Source organism: Eretmochelys imbricata, chromosome 7 (assembly GCF_965152235.1).
Source record: "Eretmochelys imbricata isolate rEreImb1 chromosome 7, rEreImb1.hap1, whole genome shotgun sequence".
Classification (NCBI taxonomy): domain Eukaryota; kingdom Metazoa; phylum Chordata; order Testudines; family Cheloniidae; genus Eretmochelys; species Eretmochelys imbricata.
This window is the reverse complement of record NC_135578.1, coordinates 83,133,630-83,150,244: the sequence shown is the minus strand read 5'-3', so window position 1 is coordinate 83,150,244 and position 16,615 is coordinate 83,133,630. Positions and strand designations below refer to the sequence as shown.

Below are 16,615 nucleotides of genomic sequence, written 5' to 3'. Positions count from 1 at the left end.
GTCAAGTTCCCCTGTCTACCTCCAAGCCAAAGATTTATTATTTTTTGCTTTGTATCAGAATTTCTCTTGAGACACCAAATAACTATGAGTAAAGGTCAGTGGGCCAAATTCATTGGTTTCATTGACAGCAGCGTAAACCTGGAATAACTTCATTGGATTAAGTGGAATCACTCCAGGTCTATGCTTGTGTAACTGAGACCAAAATTAGGCGCAGTAGGTATAAAATGAGACACTACGGCAGAGATGCAGTGTTTTTTCCCCTCCCCAAAGTCACAAGAGTGTACATTTCATGTTAAGAGAGCGGTTAGATTCAAACTGAATATTTAACAGGGGATCACTCCCCTCCCTTTCTGCCTCTTTTTCCTTTCTAATGTCCCTCTTCAAGGGCTGGCTGCTTGGTGCCTCTGTCACGACAGCTTTAGCCCGGGTTAACCAAGGAAATCATTTTGTAAAATGGACACTTACCCAGTGTTGGGAAGAAACAATCCCCTGTGCCTGGAGGAGACAGCGGAGTGTTTGGTTCTGAGAGAAGGTGCCGGCCTGATTCTGACTGCTGGCGGCTGGCAATGTATGTCATCTGTGGCGTGGGCCTGGACTCTGTATTTGTGGATGAAACAGCCTCAAAGACAGGGTTTTCAATGCCTTGAGCATTACTGCAGGAGAAAATACAGTGTCAGTCCTCGCTCTCCCTCTTTCTCTCTCACCCATGGAGAACTCCAGAATTATAGACTTTCTTCCATTCTAACAGTAGCACTTATTGTTCTTAGTGTGGAAGTTCCTATGTATCTGACTTAAACATAAGCTGGTGGGTCTCTCCTGTGTTTGTCCTTTATCGTTTTTTTCTAGGGCTTGCTTCCTAGCACCTGGTCTTTCCCCTGTAATACCGCCATTGTTTTGTACAGCAAACAACTCTGATGTGATACAAGCACAGGCATGGGATCTTGCTGGTGGAAAACATGGATTCTGAAGGAGGCAGGATCTCAATAAAAACATTGTAATGAGAAGTGGTGTAACCCTTGTCATGGGATCACTGGCCCCTTTAAGGGGAATCCGGGTCCAGGTTACCATGATAATCAAATTTAAAGGAAACAAGTCCATATAGGAATTTAATTGAATAATGAGCACCTGGGCCTGATAAAAGGCTATCAGGGCTCAGTTCCAGTGAGGTGCTTTCAGAGAAATTCTCCGAATGGACAGGAGCTTCCAGAGACCACAAGTCCCAAGAGGAGGGCTGTGTACACACCCCTGAGCCCAAAGAGAGAGACAAGGGGCCAGGACTGATGCAATGAGTACTTGCAGCACTAGGTCAGCAGGGGGTGCTACAGGGCAGGCCCTACAACAATAGGCACCAGAGTGGGATTCCGAGACATCCTTCCTTCCCCCCCCCCCCCACATCAATGAGGGATGACGGAGCAGCACGGTGTAAACACCTGCCTTGGCTGTGAGATTTTGATCCTCCCATGTCAGCATATAGAGGGGCTGCCACAGCTGTGGGAGTTCCAGATCCAGTTTTTGGGAGTGCTCAAGCAGCTGCAGAGGCCTGTCAAGGAGGTTCTGTGATGGGAAAGAGTCAATCATCCTAAACACCAAAAGGGATGGAGGCACAGGCTCGACCAGCTATATGTTTTGACTGTGAAGAAGTGGGGCATGCAGGATGAGTTTTCTCCTATATGAACAATGATTATAAGGCTGGCGTGGTTGCTCTGAGCACCAGAGGAACCAGGGAGAGCCAGGCTATCAAAGATACCCTGACAGGAACTGCTGGGACCAGGACTATTGTGGCATCTGAACAAAGGACTGTGGGGACCCAGTTGGGGCAAGGAAGAGTAATGCCTCAGGGTCAGTCTGTTTTGGCTGTGAGGAGAACAGGCACATAGAATGGTGTTGCCCTGCTAAAAATGTCTACTTTGGGTAGATGGACTATAATTCTGAGGAAGCAAGACCCTATAAAAATAGGCAAATGGATGTAAAATTAAAGGTGGGAGGCTGTGGGTTTCACCGTTACCCATTAGTTAGGGGAGATACCCTTACATGACTCTTAGCCCCAGAGTATTAGAGCTTGAGGAACTTGAATAAAAGAACCAGGGCAGACTCAGGAAGCAGAAGGAGATCCAATCAAGGGGGGGTCCACCAGCTGCCCTAAAGGATGACAGGATTCTGGGGTTGAGCAGGCTGGAAAAAATATGGAATTTGACTCAAATGATCAGGAAGGCCAGGGAAATGGAGGCACAAGAGCCATGATGTGACCGTTAAACAATTCAATAAACTACAGGTCCAGCTGGTAGATTTCTACCAGGAATTGGATGGCTGTACAAAGAGTTAGGAAGCCCAAATTCAAGAAATGAGGTGGGAAATACTCTCAAGCTACAGATGGGGTTGATCATACAGTAGAAACAAACCAGGCCAATAGAAGCAGAGCTTGAAAGGGCAAAGCAACCGTAGCAGAGCAAATGGGTACGGCTGACCAGTGAGAGAATATTCCTCTCCCTGGCAAAGGAAACACTTGGCACTCGCGGAAGGAAGTGACAGAGTTCTAAGTCATCTTGAAAAGTGACTCTGGACAGCCAAACCCATTGGAGAGCAAGTAATTTAAGCCAGAGGATAAACTGGCAGACCTGGGAGCTCAACTATGTATAATGCAGGAGTTACTGCAGGAAGCCAAACACCAGAAACTGAGTCTCCATACCCAGGTGGAACAGATGGAGGATGAGAAGATATGTGAAGGTGCCGAGCTAAATCAAAACCTTGAAAAAGAGGTCTTCAACCTAAAAGACAGACCAACAGGAGTTGGAAGATCTGCTTGTTTTGGAGAAGGAATGCTCTATGTACTACAGAGACAAGTGGAAAACATATTGAAATAGAAATACAGAAACAGGTGAGACCGACCCTCTCTTTGAGCAGAGCAATGGGCGAACACTTGAAACAGAAGCTGGAGCTAGAGAACGGCAAGCATACCTTGGAGCAGCAGGTTACTAAGATGGAAAATGAGCTGGAGACTGCCTAGTGAGCTCCAGGAACTGGCCATTGAGGAAGTAGCCTTACACACCCTGGCAGCTGGTTTGCAAGGAAAACTGGCTGGGGATTGTGTAGGAGTGCAGGACCAGGGTGCTGAAGCCCATATAGAGACATGCAATAGGACGCAGAGCTCAGAAATCAATTCTAGGGAGACTTGTGTTGATACAAAGGGCCTGACTGAGAAGCAGGGCCTCCAGAAAGACCTTCCAAGAGGAGCAGTCAACTGTTTGACAATGGATTGGGTGTTCTGTGGCACAAACCCTGAGATCCAAAACACAATAGAAGCTTCAGTAATGCCAGTTGCCCTCTCAGCTACACAGCAGACCTCTCTAGTAAAGGACTGGAGTGAGCTGGAGGAGAAGGTTGCTATTGCTGATAGGAATCCTCGAACTGCAGGCGCAGATGGCTGAATAATGCGAGGCACTGGAACAGATGTGCTCCTCGGGGGGAAGGATCATAGTGCAAGCTGTGAAGCGGGAGCAGCAGCAGCTGATCTGCCTCAAAGTTGAAAACAAGACTACCGAGCAGCAGTGTTTGCTGCTGCAGAGGCAGTTGACTAAGCTCCAGAACCTGCTTAAGATCCAGCTGGGGTTGAGCTCCAACTTGACTAAGGATAAAGAGCTGGAATCCTGTGGCGTGAGGCCACTACTACAGGAAAATGTATTGAGCAAGAAGGTACAGCAGCCTTCTGAAGCTAAGAACTGCCCTGTCATGGCATGACGAAGCTGCAAGGCCAACTCCCAGCCAAACCCCTGCTTAAAAAAAAAGAGTCCGCCCCAAGAAAAAAGGGAGACCCAGATAGTGCTAGGGTTCAGAACATCATTCAAAAGGTACTGTAAGTCCAGGAATATCAGAAATGCGTGCTGCTGAGTGGATTGTTAAGAATGGTAGGAAAAAGGGTCCAGTCCTTAGAGGCTGGAAGCCCTGAAAGGAAGACGGGCTTGGATAGGGCTATTTTTAATCCCAATGGCTATGCTTGTGTTTGTATCCAGGGAGGCTCCTTAGTAGTAGACCAGAGACCAAGTAGTAGCCTTAAGTCAGTTCAACTGTGGTGAAAGCTTCGTGGTGTTGACCATACCAGAAGTAGCTGGGGAACTAGGTTTTCAGGGGGTACAGCATGTGGTGAACTATGACATGCCGAGAACTATGAAGGAATATGATCACCGCATGAGGTGCTTACAACATAGTGGGACCCAAGTCCTGATCATGTCATATTTCACAGAGGGGGACAAAAATATTGTCAAGGATTTAATAGGTTTCCTAGTTGCTCCTAAACAGGAAGTTTCCCCTGGCTTGAGAACATGACAAAACATTAGCCACTGTTGAGCCCACATTTCGGTATAGGTTGGCTTTGCTGGGGGGAAGGTATGTCACAGGGTTGCTGACCCCCTGTTTGCTGGTGCCTATGGAGAAAGAAACTCTCCTAAGGGAGAGGACCTTCCAGAGATACAGGCTGAGCATGCCCCTGAGACCAATGGGAAAGACTTTATTTCAAGTTTATTTGTATTTCATAAAGTAGAACCCCAGCAGGAGAATGTTGTCTTACCCTTTTTTGGACTGTGTGGAATTGTGACCTTTAGAGAAGGGAAACTGAGGCAGGGAGTGCCTGTAGCGCCACACTAGTTAGCAGGCAGTGCTACGGTGTAGGTACATCTTGAGATAGCCTACCCCGGCTGGCTGGAATTTAAACACTATTTTGTGTGTGTCATGGACCCCACACTGCTGACAGGTAAAGGAGATTTTTCTTTAGCTCAAGTTGTGGGACCCGGAGTCTTTGGAGCACCAGGATATGAATTCTAATTCCACTGATAATGAAAAGTTCCAAATGACCATAGCATGCAGCCTAATCACAATCACGAAGCTCTAGTTGGCCCTAGATTAGGTATAATATATTTATAAGTGCTCAGGTGCCTCTTTCTAGCAATATAAAGTGCTAACACAAGCTACCTGAACACCATCCACAACCAGGAAATGCAACTGAGCAGTTCTTGCAATTACTGGTATTATAAATGAGGGGAGTTTATAATACCTGAAAGAGAGAGGCAGGGGGGCCCCTACAAATACAGAGTAATAAAGCACTGAAACACGGGGAGAAATTTTGTAAATAAATTAATTTTCTTTTGCAGACCAGTAGAGAAGGAAAATAGTAATTTTAACCCTCCCTTGCAGTTACTGACCAAATGGAATGTCACATTTTATCAGTTCCAATTTGCATCTCTTTTCATCACACTTATGATTGCTAAAAGTACCCCCAATATCAACCTCAACCCTAAGCTGCTTTTCAGTTCCTTCCTCATGAGATGCTATCCCTTTGGAAGAAAGAAAGCATGTAGCTCCCTTGAGTGTCTTGTGCTGTGATCAGCTGACTGGATTTCAGCACTTATTAACAATCAAGACAGCTGCAGAGGATTACAGGCCAACTACGTATAACGCCAACAGATCCCGATTGTCAGCAGGCAGGATCGAACCTGGGAATTCTGGAGCTTAGTGCATGAGCCCCTACCACGTGAGCTAAAAGTCAACTGGCTGTTAGCCAGGGCTGTAGAGCAGACTTTTTTCTTTCTTTCTCTGTCTCTTGTCTTGGTGCCACTAGATAGGACAGAACACCACACCCAGGAGGTGTGTGGGTTACATATGTGTTTAATTTTTGTTTAACTGTTTCTTCCTTATGTTTCCTCCACTATGAGAGGTGTTGTTTATTTTAAGGCCAAAGTGGCCAGATGTCCTTTGAGGTTCCATCAATGTCAATAAACAAAACCAAGGTTAATTTGCATTTTCATTTCAGTTTCTGATTTATTCTGCCAGTTTCAGCTACTGCTTGAAACAGCTCAATAGGGCAGGCAACAGGTTTAGCCTTTTAGTCAAGGCTTGTCTGGCCCAAGTTGATGAGACTTTTAAAATGAAAAAGTAGGAAATCTGTCACAGGGCCAGATGAGGGGTAGTGGGAGAGTTATGCATGTAGGAGAGTGGGGATGAAGAATGCCGTCCGCACGCTACCAGAGTTCAAAATGAAAAGCCAGGAAGCAAGCATTAAAATAAAAGGTAGTGGGGGTGGATACTGTATTTACTCCTCTTGTAGATCAAGACGTCAACCACACTTTCTATAATAGGTGATGAATATAGTTTGGCTTAGTCTGTACTAACAGATCAAGAGAAAGACACAACTGATATCTGTTGTCAACAACGCCTCTGATTAGTCACTGTGACCCCAGGTCCTTGTCCTTCTTTCTTCCCACAGCCTAATGCAGTATTGCCAAACACAAGAAATAAAAAATCTCGAGTCGGAGCACCCAAAACCATGATTTTTTTTAAAATCAAATAATATTTTATAGTCTGTCTTTTTAATTCCTCTGCCAGTGTGTGTGTGTGTGTTGTTATTTCAGGTTGAAAAGTCAACCTTTGATGAACACACAAATGGACTCCTATCCCCATTGCTCAGATGTACTCCCCTCACTCGCTCCTCACCCCTAAGACAGGGGAACTGCTATCAAATTCCTATTGCTGATCCAGCAGCAATGCTTCCCTGACTCCTGCTGCCCCAGACTTCTCCAGCTGGGACTCAGCAGTACCTGACTACTCTCCTCCCCTGCCCCTAGGTTTCTCCTCTGCCTGGTTTCCAGCAGCACTACTTCCCTGCCTCCCACTGCCCCAGGTCCCTCACTCTGCTATAAGGCCATACCTGAAGGCAGGTCCCAGTGGTGGAGCAGATCTGTATCCCCAGTCCTGAGGCTCTTGCACAGAGCTCTGCCCACATGCCCAGCCCTGAAAATTGAAGGATTGGGGAGGGGGGTGGGCTTCTCGGGTCACTGCAAGAGCTCCTCCTGCAGGTGCCAAAATCCTATGACTCCAGATCAGTCCACAAGACTTGGCAACACTGCCTTCCCCTGGCTGCTTGATGGGACTCCTCTTCCCCACCACTGCCCCCAGGCTGGGGAGCTGCGAGTCTATCCCCTCCATTCCCATGCCCATCACTATCCTCTGCACCTCCAAGGCTTCCCTCCTTCCCCTTGCATCCTCCTGCATCCCCTAAATCCGCTTACTGCTCCCCCAGCACCTTGCTCCTCCTCACTTTCCCCATTCACCTTTCACAGGGTCTTTTCTGCTCCTTATATTCCCTGTGTCCTGGCCAGCTCCCTGAACTAGGGAGTGGTAGCCATTTTGCCTGTGGGCAGGGCTTAAGTTCAGTCTCACTGGAAGAAACAATGGGAGTAGGGTGACAAGATGTCCCGATTTTTATAGGGACAGTCCCAATTTTGGGGTCTTTTTCTCACATAGGCACCTATTACCCCCCACCACGACCACCACCACCTCCTGTCCCGATTTGTGACACTTGCTGTCTTGTCAGCCTAAATGGGAGGTGGAAGCCAATATTATGAAGGGCAGCCTAGCTGCCACATGCAGATAGACAGGAGGGAAATGGTGGCCATCTTGCTGGCTTCAGCAATAGGAAATGGTGGCCATTTTGAGCAAGGGAAAATAAGTCAGTTGGCAGACTTGTTTAAAAAGAAAAAACAACACCCCAAAATCATCAGAGACTCGATGAAATTGAGAGAGTCAGCACTACTTCTAATGCTGTTCACATTCTGTGTCTCCCCCTCTGTCCTCTTCCTTTTCTCCCTTTTGTTTGGTCCAGGAGCCAAGCCATTGTACCATACTGGAGCCTGGAGGCCTCACATGTCCTTGACATCTCATTCTCATACCTTGAAGCCTTAGCAGTGGGGATTTGGGAGCTTCCATGGTGCAGGGAGATTCTGACTCTCACATGACAGGGTTACAAAAGAAGTAGGTAGTTTCCATTTGGGAAGAAGGAGGAGAAGTTTGTGGTAGTGGGGCAGTTATCTAAATGTGGATTCTCCATCATCCCTACCACTATGCTAAGGATGTCAGTACAGCCCAGTGTCACCAGCAATCTGCCAACCTAGAGTTTAGGTCATTATCAGAGGAAGGAGAGGAAAAGCAGGCCATTTCCAGGGTCACAAGGAGGGAAGGGAGCATGAACAGGCTAGTGAAAAATGGAAAGACTTAAGATTTCCTCACCTCTCCATTCTTACAAGTTCATGAGCACCTGCAAAAAGACAAAAAAATGCTTTTATTATAGTAATAAAAAACAACTGTTGCTATCAGATTTCACGGCAAAAATGTTAACGCTGCAAATTCAGAAATCTGTCTGCATAGTTTCCTTCTAAAGGTGAGCACTCTTGCTGCTTTGTAGCTGAGACAGTTGCCCAGGGCTCTCATGTAAGGTGTCAGATATACAGTTCTATGTTACACACAAAAGGCTAGGACATGGGCATGTTCCATCAGCAGTGAAAGGATTATGTGTGGGGACGTATTCCAGCCCTAGCCACGGTGACCAGAATGCATTGCTGAAACTGAAGCACTAGGCAATGCAATACAATAGAAATGAGGTGCTCCCAAGTGCAGCACATGAGTGGTTAAGTCCTCAAGTTCCTTTCCTTTCCTCTTCACTAATTAGCTTGTTTTTTGTTTTCCTGCGCAACTTTTACTGTTCTCATAAATCTGTGATTTGGTGGTTTGGACTAGGGGAACGGAAACTGCCAATTCATCTGGAAAATGGATACCAAATCGAGTGCTCTGGAGCTTGCCAGGAGCTGTTTCCTGTTTCCTCTTTCATTTCCTTCTTCATTAAAATGTTTTAAAGATGAATAAAAGTGGAAGCAGTCATAGCACCAGCCTTTTTATCCCACTGACACAACACTGACCTGCAGCTCCTCCTGCATCCTTCTACAGCTTTACTAATGGACCTTGACTCTGACTTGCAGAGCTCTCTTGGATTTCAACCCTGCATTGTCATGAGGTGGAGGAACCCTGTCAACTTGTAAAAGCAACACATAGTTGCTATGGAGCAGCCTGAGCTCGCCAAGCTCTCATTCTGCTTCTGATCTCATTCGTGTTTTGAACATGCGGACTCCAGAGGAGAAGAGGGGCTCATAATGCATGAACCCTTTCTCCAAAGCTTGCTGGTGCCCTTTTCAGAAGGCATGAACTCTCTGCTATCCAGGCACAGACAGGTATAAACAGCTGAGTTTCTTTGGTGTTAACCTTTGAACACAGCACTTTCTGTGGGCAGTGTAACAAGGTTGTCGTAATGGAAAGCATCCAGATAAGGAGAGTGACCCCCTTGATGATTCTTGTGTGGACGTTCTAGGTAGTGGGGGGGCTTTCTGGCGTTTTGTTTTGGATTTGATTTCTGTAGTAGGCTCATATTTCTTAGGGTGGGGGTACGCAGTTCATGCTCCGTGCAAACACAACACAGCTGCTGATTTCCTTAGGAAAACTAAGTCAAAGCAAATTCTGATTCAGCGGCACTGGCATTCAACTGTACCAATTAGAGCCATCTTTTCAAGGCACTTGCATCTTACAGTATTCTTCCATTAGGGCTTATTGGTGAGAGAGTCTCACAATTTGGCCATGCTCTCAACAGGCTCATGGCATCAACAGGAATTTTGTCTGAGCTTGGACTACAGGATTGACCCGATTTTAGTAATGTCAGTATTAGTGTTAATAAAGTTGACTTCAACATCAATTATTTCAGCACCATCCCTATTAATAGGAGGAATATTAGGACTAGTGACATCACTATTACTACTGTTTAGTCTCCAGATCATAGTAACATCAACAGAGCAGAGGCTTGGCCTACGCTGCCAGTTTTATGGGAGAATTCACACTCTGTGCCCCTTGCGTGTCACATCTGTATAGGCTCTGTGCAGTGTGGCCATGTAGGTGTGCAAGGCAAGCTGTACAGACTCTGCAGAGAGCTCCCCTGGGACTGAGGGGAACGTTCACTTCGCTGACACACAGCTGCCTTCTGAAGCAGCATTCACTCCCTCAGAAGGTTTTTCTCACAAATGTACTGCTGCTTTTGGACATTGCTTTCAATCCCTGTGACAAAGCCCCAACAAAAGGTCTCTTTTCCATAAAGACGTGAGTAGAGGAGCTCCTCTGTTTTAAACTAGCATGACCTTTACACCTGGTTAATTGTCCGCAATAAATATAGAGCAGGAGTGATGTTTGGCTCTGCTGCAGATGATTTCATGACTGGAATTCCTTAGTGCAATGAAAATGGAGTGGATATCATTATACATCCAGTGTCACAGCTGTAGCACTTTGTCATAAGAGCAATCAGTATTTCTCTCAGTTTCTCCTCTTAGTTTCTCTCTCTTACTATGTCTCCTTTTGTCTAGCTTTCTGTGCCTCTTCCCTGTTCATTTCTCATTGCTCTTATCCTTCCCTTTCTCCCATCTGTCGATCCATTCTTCCCTCTCTCAGTTTAAGTGGGCTGACTCCTGGGCCCCATCCTGCCCATTCCATTTCAGTCCCTGATCTTCCATTCAGTGAGCGTTCTGCAGGCTTGTAGGATTGGATTGTGGCAGGCATATTTCCTAGTATTAACCCTGAAAGTTTTGTGCTCTAATTCCATGATGCAAGATTCATCACATTAACTATTGTTTTCACCAGCTCTCAAGAATCCCAACTCCAGCGGCTTAATTTAAAGTGCAGCTGTCGCCGTATTTCCACCTGCTATAACAATAGCATGACTCTGCAGCAGTGCCATTGATGGGAAGATCTATGTTCAGGAGTGACCTGAAACATCTACCACTCCCCCTCACCTTGCCCTAGCATAGAGGAGTGTACTCATTGCTGTCGTGTGACCTCTTCTGGCTCTGGGATTAGTGGCAGCTTTGTAAGAGAATTTGAGCCACACTTGTTGAGAAAGACAGGATGCTGTGCTAAGTATCAATCTGGCTAGAAGGAAACTCTGCTCAATGAAAGCCTGGAATAAAGAGAGTGATGGGAAGGGACAAGTTGAAATGCAGATCCAAGAATGAAGGAGTAGATTACATTTGCTAGGATCCAATTTAATATCCTGATTTTCTGCACTGAGGTGAGGGGGGAAATCTTTGCATACAGAATGGGTTGGAGGTGTGTGGAATGGGGCTTGCACATACTTTACGCACAAATAAACAAACTGCTTGGAGCACTGCCCAGCCTTGCAGATTCTGCCCCTCCGAGGAAGGCAACTCATGTCCTGATCTTCCTCCCCTCACTCAGTAATCTGGAGTCTCAAATTGCTTGGAGCTCCACAGGACATAAAACCAGCTTAGGAGGGGGAGAAGAGGAGGGATATTCTGCATTATAGTATTCGTGGGTTTTTTTGTTTTGTTTTTTTTTGTTTTGTTCATTGATATCTTCAGATCTTAAAGTCTCCAGTGTTCAACTGCCACCTCTTGAACTCAAAGGAAATGAGAGGCCCTGATGTTTGTGGTTTACTGTGTTGTTAGTTCTGAAGAGTGGGGCCTTCTGTTTCTGAAGTTAGCACAGTGTGAAACAAGGTTGCAGCTGGGCTACTGCAGTCTTGTTTGTACCTGGGTGCATGCTCTATACCAGCAGTTTTCAAACTGTAGCAACCCGAGGACCCCCATTTTTATATACAATTTTTCACAGACCCTCAAGTCCTCTGCTCAGCCCCAGGCCCCACCCACACTCCACCCCTTCCCCAAAGCCCTACCCCACCTCTTCCTGCCACTGCTCCACCCCTGCTCCTCCTCTTTCCTACCTCTTTCCACCCTCTCCCCCAAGCACGCCCCGTTCCCGCTCCCCCCCCTCCCTCACAGCGCCTCCTGCACACCACTGAACAACTGTTCCCCAGCATGCAGGAGGCGCTGGGAGGAAGGGGGAAGAGTTGGTCAGCAGGGCCTGCAGACCCCCTGGAGTACTCTCGCAGACCCCAGTTTGAGAAATAATGCTCTATATAATGTATTTATCCACGGCCAACTTTACAGGTGGGCGATAGGGCCAGGGACTGCCTTCCAAGTGCCACAAGCTGGCAGGCCTGGGCTGCTGGGGCAGGGGTGAGTGCGGGCGGGCCAGGAGCTGGAGCCAAGGGCCAGCTGGGCAAGGGGCAGGTGATGCTACCTGCAGTTGCCAGCCTGGTGGGAAGGGGCAGGCAGCAGGGCTTGCTCCTGGGAGACAGCGGGCCAGACACTGGTCCCCCTGCCCTTGCCCGCGCACCTGCTCTCCTCCTGTTAGGTGACCGGGGGTGTATGACCAGGGGAGCCCCCAGGCTCAGAAATTCCTCCCTGTGCAGCCGAGCTCCGGGGCCAGGAGCTGATCCTTGCTCCCTGTGCTCCACACTGCTGTTCTCAAACTCAAAGAAATGGCACCAAAATATAAATTCTTCCAGAGTGCCATTTTCCCTAAGGCCAGCCATGCATTTATCTGTGCATATGCAGGTAATATTTTAATAAGGGGGGCCCTAAAATATTTATGCCCTTAGCCTGCGGTAAACTTCATGTCCCCTAGTTGCATGGCCATGCAAAAAATAGTGGTGCCAGACAGGGAAATCTATTTGTTTTCCCATTTTAAAAAAAACACAAAACACTTTCTCATGACCACACTGAAAATGCAATACCTCTTGACAAGCACACTTTATATTAAATGCACATACTATAAATATTCATACTCTGCTCCTGAGCAATGTATTGGTAATAAAGGTGGGACTAAAGGCCTAATGAGATATCAGGGGGATATCATCTCTGAGATTAAAAAAAAAATAAAAAAAATACTTGAGACTTGGTGCAGTCTGGTGTATTCCAGTTTCAAAATACTTGCTCTTCAGAAGTACTTTTATAACCCCCAGGAATTAGTGACCTCTGGCAGGGATAGTGAACTCATTCACAGACAGCGAAATCATCTCACTCCTCCCTTTAAATGGGCAGGGGGAGGATTTTAACAAAGGTTTCCAGAGAGCCTCATCCAGTAAAACTCTTTGTTCAGACACTTGTATATATGCACAAGTTCATACAACTCCAGTAGATATTGTGCATACAAGTATGTACATAATTACTGCATGTGTGAACTGGCTATGTATGAGTACAGATGTATATGCTGCACATGCACGTGTGAAGGCCTGTGTGCAAATGTTTTCATGCCTGTAGGCATGCGATCATGTATGTTCAGTGTGTTTTGTGTAAGAGTGTGGTGGAGGTGGAAAAAGCTGGGCAAATACTGTGATAACAATTCCAAATGATTCATTTGGATTTTAGAACATTTGGCTTTGGCTCTGTGTACACACCCCTCTGTGCTCTCTTCTCACGAGTGTTCCCGCAATGAAACTCACTGGCAGGAGCTGCCTGAGTCATTCTTTCTATCTGTTTGTTGTGGCAGCATTGCTAGCTACAGGAGAGCAGCACTGAGGTTGTGTGGTAGCCATGGCATGCACCTTAACTTTGTTGGATGAAATATTTTCTTTTATTTCTGGAGTTTCAGTATAGGTACATTTGATGTTCTGGAAGGGTACAAGATATTGCCAGTCAAACTTAAGTCTGTATTAATGAAGCTTTTGGGCAGTGAATTTCTGTTATTTTTGTTCTGGGTTTTTTAAGAAATTGATGCTAGTGAAGGGGTGTGATTGTGGGTCACCTGTGTATAGAGCTATGAGATTTTTTTTCAATTTGTCAACCATACTGAAAAATAGTTTCAGGCTGACCCAAAATGATTTTTTTTGACATTTTTAGCAAACTGAAAAGTTGGGGGACAAATATTGTTTTGGGTCAAACAAAATATTCTCAGAATGCTGCCAAAGGCATGATTCATCCTTACAGTACATGAATGCAGTTCAGGTTCAGTGGCCACAGCACATCACCTTCAGCCACCAACAGAGCACCAGACCTGCTGCATATGCACAAATGACTTTCTCTGGCTCTTCAGCTTGACTCGAGCCACACTGTTGAGCCAACTTTTACCTTGAATAACTTTTATAATTTTGTGGGGCAGTGGGCCCCAGGCACTAATTGAGATCAAACCTGAACAGGAGGTATCATTTTGGGAGGATCAGAGCCATAGTTTGAGCTCCAGGTGTGTGCAAGCTGTAATAACTGTAAATATTTGATGCCTTTTTTTTTTCTTTTTAAAGAAGAGCTGTATCTCTGGAGCCCCTTGCCCAAATGACCCCAAACTTTGAACACTAACTCTACCCAAAACCCTGAAGAAGCATAGCAAATTTCAAAGAAATCTGGGTGTGCCTGTGGATTTTAGGCCACTGAAAAAAATTATCTGTCAGACAGTAAATAGTCTCACCCTTATCTAGAGTGGTGCTACCACCCTGATATAATCCCATAGGGCCTGTCACCCGGGTATCGGTGCCCCTATGTATTAATTCAAAACAAAAAGGATTTTGAACAACAAATTCTCACAGAACATACTTGAGAACAAGAGCTAAGTTCTACCATTTCGGGGAAAACTGCCATGCATGGGGGACTGTGCAGAGCCACACTCTCTCAAAGGACAGTTGCGGAGGCATGTTTCTGTTCTAGACTCATAGGTGCACAGAGGGACCTTGTAGGCAACTATCTCCCTTTAGCATGGTGCTAGTCTGAAGTTTTTTAATATAGCATCTTAGCTGTAGGCCATTGGCTATAATACAATGAATAATAAAAATTTTAAATTGGCGCAGCTCCAAAAAAGATACAAATTTTAAAAACACAAGATTAACACTTCCTTAAAATCAATTACACCTTTAAAATCACCAGCCCTAAAACGATATACAAAAGTAAGATTTAAATTAATATTAGGACTGGAGTACATTACTTCATTGAGGTCAAAAGTAGCCTTTCATCGATATACCTTCTTATTTTTATGGCCAACCAGGCAAATAGAGTAACAGCATGTATGATTGAAACACTTGCACTACATAGGAAGAATCCTCATATCTGAGGTGATGTTGTAGAAGGCATCTGGGCCAGGAATAGAGATAACCATTTGTTTCTCAGGTAGCAGTATAGGTTACAAGTCAATAAATAGTGTGGTAAGTCTTCGACGTGGACAGACCCACATGGACAAAGACAATTATGTCTCTCAGTGTCAACATACCTCCCTTCCAAATAGGCTATCTGCATAGTTTGGAAACAGAAAACTGTAAGGCCCTCCTTAACTTACTGTAGTTCCAAATATTCCTCAAAACTATAGCTACGGGGGAGGGATAGCTCAGTGGTTTGAGCACTGGCCTGCTAAACCCAGCATTGTGAGTTCAATCCTTGATGGGTCCATTTAGGGATCTGGGCCAAAAATTGGTGATTAGTTCTGTTTTGAGCAGGGGGTTGGACTAGATGACCTCCTGAGGTCCCTTCCAACCCTGATATTCTATGATTCATTAAGTGAGAATGCCAAGAAAACATATTTGCTGTATGAACAACTGCCGTGTCCGGTTGTTGGCAGATATCTTCTGTTCTGAGCTTAATTAAGGTGTTCATGCTTTTGCTTACAGTCCTAACTCCAAGTCAGGTTCAGGAAAGTCCAAAGAATGGAAGGAACAGTGAATTTGCAAAACCCAAGGGAACTTTAGAGAATTTATCTTGTTGAACTGTTCCTCCAGACATGACTTTGGAAGCTGCTGTTGTGGATTCACATTCCCCTACCCCTGCCCTGAGTAAGACGCTGATATGTTATTTGGGAGGCAGAGCATTCTCCTTATTAATTTGTTTTGTACAACCTCTAATTGCTAAGATTCTTTCAGCCCCAAATTTCCTCAAGATGGTAGTAGCTAGTTTTCGCAGTTCAGTGAGAGTGCACGTTCCTGGCCCTGCCTCCTTTCTGCCTTCCCGTGCTCCCTTTGGGATGCTGCATCTCCCTGGGAGCACACAGAAGACGCAGTCCTTCTGATTCCTGCCAAAGGCAGGGACTGTAATTGTGTGGGAGTGGGAAGGATCCAGGTGCCCTCCCCCTGTCATGCACCCACACAAGGGCAATGGGCTATCGGGCCCTGAGAATTCTGTTCACTAATGTTGAGTAATTGGGAGATTGCACTGCGTTTTGTGGACAATACACATACAGGAAAGGGGGCAACATTTGTCTAGTGACCAGTTATGAAACGTTTTCCCCTCTTTAGCCTACATGCATGTCCATTACATTCTGCCTTTGTATGCTACATTTGTGGATGAGCATTCATACTACCTTGTTTTGTGAGGGGTGTTTATGCTGTACCCATCACAAGACCCCTTCCCCAGTCAGTTTGTTCTGTCATTGCTTCATACCCTTTCTCCTGGACCTCTGCTTAAAGGTGGCTTGCAAAGCAAAAGTTGACCCAAATTAAATTCAGATTTCAGTCCCAAATGGAGCATAGTTGTGGGGGAGCATTCAGCAAAGAAATAAATTTAAGCAGGGATTTGGAGCAATCAAATTTTTGAATTGCTCCGCTCCAGCTCCGCTCCGGCATGAATAGTGACTGCTCCAGCTCCCCACTCCAACTCCACTCCGCGCTCTGACTCAAATTAATTTTTAACTAAATAAAAAAGTGCATACTGTAATTTTGAAAAAACATTATTTTTATTCAGACTTTTAAAACAATTTAAATGTCAGCAACAATTATACAAACTAGAATCATTCATAATTCATTCTGTAAAAAATTATTGCAGGAATCAAGTAATCTTTCATAGCCTGCTGCAAATCATTTAAAATTAACTTTAAAGCCGAAAATAGTCGCTCTATACTAGCTTGAGTTGTTGGCATGCTTAAAGCAATTCTACAGGCAGCCTGAATGTGGGGTAGGTAGCTGTGAATGGCCTCAAAAACAGACTTAACT

General features: G+C 45.5%; 2 protein-coding genes across 4 annotated transcripts in view; one reads left to right on the top strand and one right to left on the bottom strand.

Annotated features, from left to right (window-relative positions):
* The window catches only part of CDH23 (cadherin related 23), a 498,190-nt gene that overhangs the window by 399,800 nt on the left and 81,775 nt on the right, over positions 1-16,615 (top strand). The gene's annotated exons all lie outside the window — the stretch shown is intronic.
* The window catches only part of VSIR (V-set immunoregulatory receptor), a 50,885-nt gene that overhangs the window by 6,442 nt on the left and 27,828 nt on the right, over positions 1-16,615 (bottom strand). For all 3 annotated transcript variants that reach the window (XM_077821921.1, XM_077821922.1, XM_077821920.1), the window contains exons 5-6: positions 8,053-8,080; positions 466-653 (exon numbers count right to left, since the gene is read on the bottom strand). In XM_077821921.1, the coding sequence (XP_077678047.1) occupies positions 466-653; positions 8,053-8,080 (216 nt within the window). The remainder of the gene's footprint in view (positions 1-465; positions 654-8,052; positions 8,081-16,615) is intronic.